The sequence below is a fragment of the Priapulus caudatus genome, unplaced genomic scaffold (assembly GCF_000485595.1).
Source record: "Priapulus caudatus unplaced genomic scaffold, Priapulus_caudatus-5.0.1 Scaffold224, whole genome shotgun sequence".
Lineage (NCBI taxonomy): Eukaryota > Metazoa > Priapulida > Priapulimorpha > Priapulimorphida > Priapulidae > Priapulus > Priapulus caudatus.
Window position 1 is genome coordinate 314232 of NW_014577285.1, and position 8623 is coordinate 322854.

Sequence of the window (8623 nt, forward strand, 5' to 3'; positions counted from 1 at the left end):
TAGATGAGCATCAGATAGTCATCTGAGTTCGACTCTAAGTAACACAATGATCGTTTAGGATGTAAACAGGAATATTTCTCAGAGTTATAACAACCAAAAGCCGCTTTTGAAATTGTATTTTACTAATATTGTAAAGAATCGGTTATTAAATAACTTCCATGACTTGGTATTGTAAATAATTTTCTTTGCCGAGTCGTTGAGGTATCCATCCACAACGACTAGAAAGTCGCATGTACATCATGTAAATACCCTACCCACTAGCATGTTTGCTATAGGTAAATTTGAATTTGGGTTACAACTTAGTCGAGCTCTCAGCGCGCGCTCGTAAATCAGTTGCCGCGCCGATTGCCTTTGACTTGCAGCGCTCGTGAGGCGTGTTCCTAAACCCGCAACGAAATCTCCCATCGTCATCGTCATCCACATCGTGTGTGTACGCGGTACTGAGTGCCTCGGCTCATCCCCCGTGGGTTTATTACACCCGTCGTGCTGAGTGGGCGCCGCACAGAGGATAGAGCGTTTGCGAAGGGCTCTGGCCACAGAGGATGTACAAGTCAGTGACTTTGAATGCCGGCGCGCGAGTGTGACCCTACATTATATGTGGAGTAACAACCCCGTACGACCGGAAGCTAACTGGAAGTGTCGGAGTCCGTGTGAGCGAGCGCTCTTGGGGATTTCGAGTGGCAGTGGCAGGCATTATAGAAGGCTGCCCGAAGCACTGTGTTCAGAGGTAATGTGCGGGCTGTCGCGTAGAAAACCCACTGTCATCCATTACGAGGTAATGGTGGCGTTCGGTCCGTTTTCACTGCATCGTCGACCGTGTGTGTGAGAGAGACCGGGGCTGGCGGGGTTGGGGGCGGACACGAGGTGCGTGTACACAATGTGTGTGTGGCGAATTTAGGTGACTTTTGGAGGTCAGCATGCTACATTGTTTATTTTACATGTAAACGTGCATAGATGTATGCATACGGCATGCACGCGTCCTGTATGCATAGCCACGTCGTGTTTAATTACAGTGAGCACAGAGCAGCGAAGTAGCAATAATGTAGCATAATCCACGCGCCTATAGGAAACGAGCTTTTTTTTCGGAAATTGCGCGTAGAAAATCCTTGATTTAGGATATATGTAAGTTTTGTTGTGACTTTATTCTGCACATGCGTGCGAGCCTGCAGATATTAATGTAAGCGTGTCTCATTATTAGGAACCAGTGAAACGGTATGTTTTCCTTTCGCGAGGTCATGTATGCCATTAGAGCATGAAATGTTCGTATAACTCCTAACTAAAACTTCTCTTTGCTTTCCACTGTCAGAGTAAAGCTGGGTTATACACTGACGATTTTAGGCCGATTTTATGCAGGCGACTTGACGTTAATTTTTCTTCTTTCTGCCAACCTCTCTATACATATTATACGCTTAAATTTTAAAGAAAGAAATATTCAAAGCGCTTACGTTATCGACCGCGAGGCGGCAAACGCTTCAACACATGACCCGTAGGTACGCGCGGGGCGACGCCGTTGGAATGACGACATTCTTGGACTTGGATCAGGGATGATCGCATTTATGGCCAGGCTCTATGTACGGTGGAGGCATAATAGCGTGTGTTGTTCACATTCCACCAGAGCGTTTTACGATAAGGTTACAATTTACAATTTACAATTTTATTAATGACTATGCGTGTAAGATGCGTGATCAGTCCAGAATTTCCTAATGGTATACTAGAGAAATTGTAAAAGGTTGCGGAAATAGCTAGACGGCTCTTACCTCGCTGTAAATGCGCGTGCTCTTTTTTTCCGTAAGCTTTGTGTGGTCGGGTGGGACTTGGGTGATAATCTTATGTGGGTAATGCAGCTATGCCATATAGAAGGCGTATCAGCAGGGATCTGGCTCACATACGATTGAATCTATTGTGAACATTTTTACATTGCCTGGCTGCATGCAAGACAAGGTGTGCTTTTGTGCGCCCGTGTTGTCGGTGCCTCGGATCGACACTCCTGTGCTGCCACCGTATGTAATTGTCTGCATACAGCTCATCTACTAGCTGCTCATGTAGGATATATATGGTACGAATTGGGATTAATAACCAACAATTATTAATTATTGTTCCAATTAATGCTCAGTATATATAGTGTACAATCTGAGAATGACCTTCTGTAGCCGTGTACGCGCGTGAAGAATTAATACATACTAACACCAAGGACTTTTTGCGCAGATGGATATCTATCAAGAGTACATATTATGTGATAGACATTATTGATACTCTATGATGTGCTCTTTATATATAATCTATCATGTGGGCGCATTGTCTGCATATACGTTTGCGTGTGGCTGTCAAGCTCAGCAAGTTTACCTGACGTGGCTAATGATCTCACGCTGTAGTTTTTTCACTTGTTGCTTGTCGCTGGCTGATGGTTCGCTCGATGGTGAGTATAATGGAAGGCATTGATCGGAGACCACGGCCAATACACGCGTATACACACAAAACATACGCACAGTTCCACACGCACACACACACACAAAACATACGCACAGTTCCACACGCGCGTGCGTACACACATACACGCAAGTACGCACGCACGCACGCACGCACGCACGCACGCACGCACGCACACACGCACACACGCGCACACGCGCACACACACACACACGCACACACACGCACACACACGCACACACATGACAGCATAAAAGTGCGCTATCAGGAGCTGTCATATGTTTATATTAATGCGTTGCATTCATCGCTAAAAGTAATATAATGACTATTTTTCTGAATTCTTGTCGTTTCCTAAATTTACCAATGATTAGGTTTCTTTCTCCTGGAAAGTAACCGCGTTCAGTTTCACCAATGAATAGGCTTGTCTGACAGATTTTCAGTGTTTTCTTGTCACTGCATCACAGCTACACATGCATTCACCGAGGTTTAATGTTTTGTATGAGATTCATATATAATATAAAAGAAAAGAAATTTCGTGGATTGGACTTTGTAATGTCTTTGAATTTCACTAAGATTTTAAGGTCTAATGATCACCAATGATCAACCGATATTTAGTCGATGATATCATCATATGGTTGCGTTGTGACAGCTAGGTTACGTGCGTGCAAGCAGGGTTTTCCGCTCCGCATGACGATGTGCGTAAACTTGGCTGCCAGTGCGTATCACCGCACTCGTTCATCTATCGGGCATGCAGACACAGCCGAGCAGATGATCGAGTTGGCTGCCGGAGTTTGCCGCCGCAATAATTATGCTCCGCCGCATATCCTGCGTTTCGCTCCGACGCAAAGGGAAGGCAAACAGTTGGTGTGTTCTACCTCCATACTCAGTGAGCCAAATAATGGCGTGTTAGACTCGGAGCTATTTTCGAGAATAGCTGTGAGCGGTGACAGTGACACGCAGCCTACGAGCGGATGACCTATAAGTCTCACCAAAGCGAGTAGAATTGGGGGGGGGGCGAGATCGCCAAAGGAAGCTAGAGTGGACACGCGATGGCTCCCTCCCGCACTATGCCGTATGGAAGATACAGTCGCGTCTTGCTTTTTTAACGAATTAGCAACTGCCTGAGAATGTTGTCGTCATCTGTGGCATTGTATCCATCTCTATGCGTGTCCCTGCCGCTTAGCATTGAAATTTTACATGTGGGTCACTGGTGTCAGTTTGGAGCGTGTATCTGATGCTCAGAAAACTGGCCTTCGTGATTTCATGCGGGCCTTGGATGGGCAGTTACGTTGGTTTGATGTCACTTTGCTAAATTTATCGTGTGTACGCCTCAAGGAAAATAATTCGATAGCTTTAGCTATTATGAATTTTTCTGCTATCTAGTTTTTGTCCGTTTTAAAATGCACGTGCGCTCGGTACCTATGGCATTGCTAACGATTTCGACATGATTTTATCAACAGTCGATGTATACTGACCCGGTTTTCGTTAATGGACCTTTTTGTATACTTCATGCATTGTCTCATACGTTATTAAAGTTGGAGGACATTATTTCAAAATTGTGTTGCCATGAAAATGTATGCCGTGATAATTTGGTAATTGCCCTTTTTTATTAAATCATGGATAAGCTAGAGTACAAGCGATAGTCATTGATGATGTCTGTAGTTATACTAGCAGTTAAACTGTTTTATTGTTTGACAACATAGCTAGTGAATTCTGTATTTGCAGATAACATTGACACTGTGCTGAGTTTGGGGGGGGGCACTAGTTGCAGCTGTCTTTCTCTGTTAATGTTTCTCCGCGTTATGTACATGCTTAGGTCGATTGCAAACCAATGTGTCAACCTTATTACCTCCTGCTAACTAAATCCGCGCATTCATCGCGACACTCCTCCCATTATGTCTATGTATACAGCGTGTATTGGGGGCGGGGGAGGGCAAATGGCTACGCTACGCTAATTCTGAAAATAAATCAATAGAAGACAATATAATCCAAGCTTAATATTAAGATTTGCAAAATTCGGTGACAAATAACCAAACGCTAATATAGATTCTCCTAGTGTGCTACCTCAATTTCCAAAACTCCTAAAGCCAAGTATTATTTTAAAAGGTAGCTGTTCCAATATATATTCGAGACGTTTACACGGTAATGTAAGAGCTGTTACCAAGCTGACATCAAATGTAAGCATATAAAACTTTAAAGTATGTAACGGTTCATCGAGCATAGTAATTTTACTTGTAAGTCGTATGGGGTCAGATGTAAATGTATTATAATAAATAAATTCATGCGTAAATGTGTGCAACCTTGCAAAGTATACGATAACGAATTTCAGCACCTTGAAATTCCCAGCAAACCGGTATCAAATATCTGCCTCGGGTTGTTGAGACGCTATCATGACTGCTCTCTTGTATGAATGTAAAGAGATTGTAGGGAGGGCGGTTGCCAATGATGTATGTATAATTAGACGCAGTGCATGTCTTGCAGGTCGATATACACCTGTATTTCTGTATTTTGGGCGGCATGAATCGAGCTTCTGTCAACCGTGATTTCTCTGCACCTTTATTATCACAAACGCTGGCTGCATGTAACGAGGCACTCGACTTCACGTCAATCATTTGTCTGCTGACACCTCATGGAGGGATATTCTTGCCTCTATATGGAGAAAATTTGTATTAACGCGACGATTTTGTATAGATTTGCCAGCCGGTCGAATGCAGGTCGAATGAAAGCCCGGTATGTGTCATTCACCTGTAGACCAGCTCGCGCTACCACGTGCCAACACCGCAACGGATTGGTTTGGATGTATCAGCGTGAGCTGCACGCATAAGCGATGCAGTGTTTAGGTCACACGCTTGCTTATCTATCCTCGAAAAGATAATTCACCAGTTTGTCGGCTCGCGTAATTGCGTGCAATTGAAGTTCTGTCTTTCATGCGTGAAAGGTGAGCCACGATTCAACGTGGTTCGTTGACATTTTTGTGCGCTTGAATTAACGAGCGAGCGCCGTAAACTGAGCTGAGTGTTCGCGATGATGTTTTTCCGTAGAAATGTGTGATTTTAATCTCTACGCCATTGCAAAATAGACCGAAAGAAAGCGCGGTGAGATTTGGGAAATTCGCTTATGTACCACTGCTGCCCTGTGAGGCGTCGCAGAATAGTCACGTGTATTTTTTTGGCAAAGTTTTTTGGCTGTGCGTTTACCTGGTGGTGATCTGATGAGCAGGTCTTGGGAAACGTTGGCTGTAATATTATTCCTGTGGTTACCTGACAAAATCGAGTCTTCTGTGTTTCACTCGTGTTTAAATCATTCATGAACATCTAAACATTGTCTGTAATTGCTTGGTATGAATCTGCGAGGTATTCGTCAATGGTTTCAGTATAGTCTACATCATGTGCGCTCATCCGTGCTTGGCATGATGTGCAGGTTTTGTATGAATGGAAGGAATGACCATATTTCTGGGGTAACTGAATGCAGTAATTACCCGGTAAACTGGACCGATTTTGTTTGCTATTTGTGTATAAAATTTGCGCTTTTTTTATTTACATAAAACAGCATTAAAATGAATTGCCAACAACAGATTAAAACGTTTATGAGAATTGATATCGAAGTTAATTGTTGTTTTCTATATCGTGTTCAATAGTCATCGTGTGTTTATTCGCGGTCACTCGCTTTCATCAGGTGAGCATGGATGACGGAGGGATGGACGCAACAGCACAGTGGCCACGCCCACGCGTCGTGAAGGTGGGCCGCACAGCAGAAGGCTTTGGATTCACGCTGCGTCATTTCATCATCTATCCGCCGGAATCCGCGATCCATTCATCACTGGTGAGCATCAATCCAAATTTCTCAACTATATATAATTATATACGTTCTTAATCATGCATGCATGCACTAGGCAACTGCGTAGGCGGTAAACAGTGTCAGTTTTCTATAACAAAATAATAATAACGCTCTTAATACTTTTCCGCACATATTTAACCGGAAACGTACTCATCAGTCTGTTTTTACACAATATAGCTCGTGTTGTTTAAGATTTGGTTTATAAATGCAGGATTTGCATGCCAATTCACATACCATGACTTTGAGTAGTGTGAAATTATTGCACAGATCGTAATAAGTTAATGAAAATGGAACGCGGGTATATTTTTAACGAAACTCAATACGGTGGAACCAGCTTGATAAATATGAAATTAATTTGTTATGCTCACGTAATTCGATCATTTCCTGTGTTTTCACGATCGGCTTGCGTGAGATGTATAGATTAAGCGAATCGAAATTCGTCGGTATTAATGACGCCTGCCGCCCTCGTTTTCCCGAAATAAGATGCGAAGGGCATTTTAGCCTCTTAGTCCACTGGCCGCGTGCCGCGTGCAGTGCAGCCGAGAATTTGTGGCGCGAATCGTGCTCGGTAAACCCACGACAGTGAGTTAGTACATCGTACCGCAAGTAGGTGGCGCTGCGCGCGGCGTGAGATGCGATCAGCGCACGTAGGCCGCGCGCGCTTCACGTCACTGAGATCAAAGAGTTAATATCGCACATACGAATCGGGTGCGCGGGTTTACGAGGCTTTCATAGAGTGACGTTTTTAGACAGCTGTTGATGCAGCTTAGTTCGTGCTTGGTTAGTAATTAACCCGTCTTTATCTCGTAATGGGGGTCTTGGCCATACCAGCAGAAGAATACGGAGGTGGTGGTCGGGGGGGGGGGGGGTTGAATGAAGAAGAGCGAGATGCGAGCTTTGCTTTTAGCGTCCGAATGCAAGTCTTTGGACAGCAAAGGCTCATGCTCTATGGACGTGGTGGTGTTGGGAGAATTAAAACTGATGTCTATAAAAACAAGTTACAAAGACTAGCGGTGCAAGTAAGAAGCTTGTGGGCACAAAGTTCGGCTGGGCTATCAGCTGTTACAAGCAATCTCTGATATTTACTTCCTGTTCTCCCTTCCAAGTTTTTGTAAATACCCGTGTAGAATCCTCTGTAAGCCGACGCCGGTAGGATGCATGGGAGAGTATTGGGGTAAGATGGGGGCGGTAGGAAAGATAGGGGAGGGGTGGGGCAGGTGCACATGCGAGGATTTACACAGATATAACAGGCTCTATAAATTATAGCTTGCCAGACTGCAAACGGTAGCGCGGTGCTACATAGCTAGGGAGCAAAGAAGAGCACAGGTGAGAAGCATAACGACCGATAGGGGTGGCAGCTAGGGCACTGCAGGTCAGATAACAGAAGTGGTCCGTCCTTTGCTAGCTTCTGAACTACGCAGTTTTTCATACGGAGCGCGTGTTTGAGGGGGCGTGTGTCTGCGGCTGCATCGTTCGACCGATTATTTTACAGTTATCTTATCTGACGTGTTTATTGCTGTTCCAGGGAGGAGCCGGGGAAGAAAAACGCGACAACGAAGGTGAGTTGCAACTTCAAACAACTGCCACGGGTTGACACGCGGAATGCCGCAGTCTAGCCGTGCAATGTCGAGGCATAGCTATTTCAATCTAGGGGTGAAGTTGATCTAAATGATCCATAACTTGTCCCACCCTGATGTGGGTTTCTTCGAGAGGGATTTTCAACACGTGTGCGTGTGTATGTTGTGCGTACGAGCATTTCTGCTTGATCTCTGCTCATGCATACTTATTGTAAGCCCCTTCTGAAATTATACCAGTTGCGTAATTATAGCCTTATGGGTTTCACAGGTTTACACTAGCGGCTAAGCAAATTATTCCGTTGTAATTTCCATTAGACATTATTTGCAATTCACAATGTCACTCATCTGTTCTGAGTGCATGGTATACAGTACTGTACTGTACTGCACTGTACTGTATTATACTATGCCGTACCGTACCATCCATACCACCTGTACTCTACTGCACATCATTGCATTGGACTTTAATCTATTGGTGAGGCTTTCTTAGCTTTCCAACCATGCATTCACTTAATGTCTGAGCAGAGAGTCTTGATACACCCACATAATTATCAGATAATACAAACATATAAGATCAAAGTTCGAACCAGCTTACATGTGAATGAGTGTGTCTGCGCGCACTCGCGTGTGTGTGTGTGACGCCAACGCCAACGCCAACGCCACTCCCACGGCGTCACGCCTAACTAACAGTAATTAATAAGCGCGATCTGCAAGGCCTAAAGCCCGCTCCGTTACATGTGTGTGTGGGTGTGTGCGTGCGTGCGTGCGTGCGTGCGTGCGTGCGT

The 8623-nt window shown here is 44.6% G+C and overlaps 1 protein-coding gene across 1 annotated transcript in view; it reads left to right on the plus strand.

Annotated features, from left to right (window-relative positions):
* LOC106807587 overlaps positions 1-8623 on the plus strand; it is an 84569-nt gene that overhangs the window by 49147 nt on the left and 26799 nt on the right. The window contains exons 2-3 of the mRNA XM_014809965.1: positions 6103-6249; positions 7790-7823. Of these exons, the coding sequence (XP_014665451.1) occupies positions 6103-6249; positions 7790-7823 (181 nt within the window). The remainder of the gene's footprint in view (positions 1-6102; positions 6250-7789; positions 7824-8623) is intronic.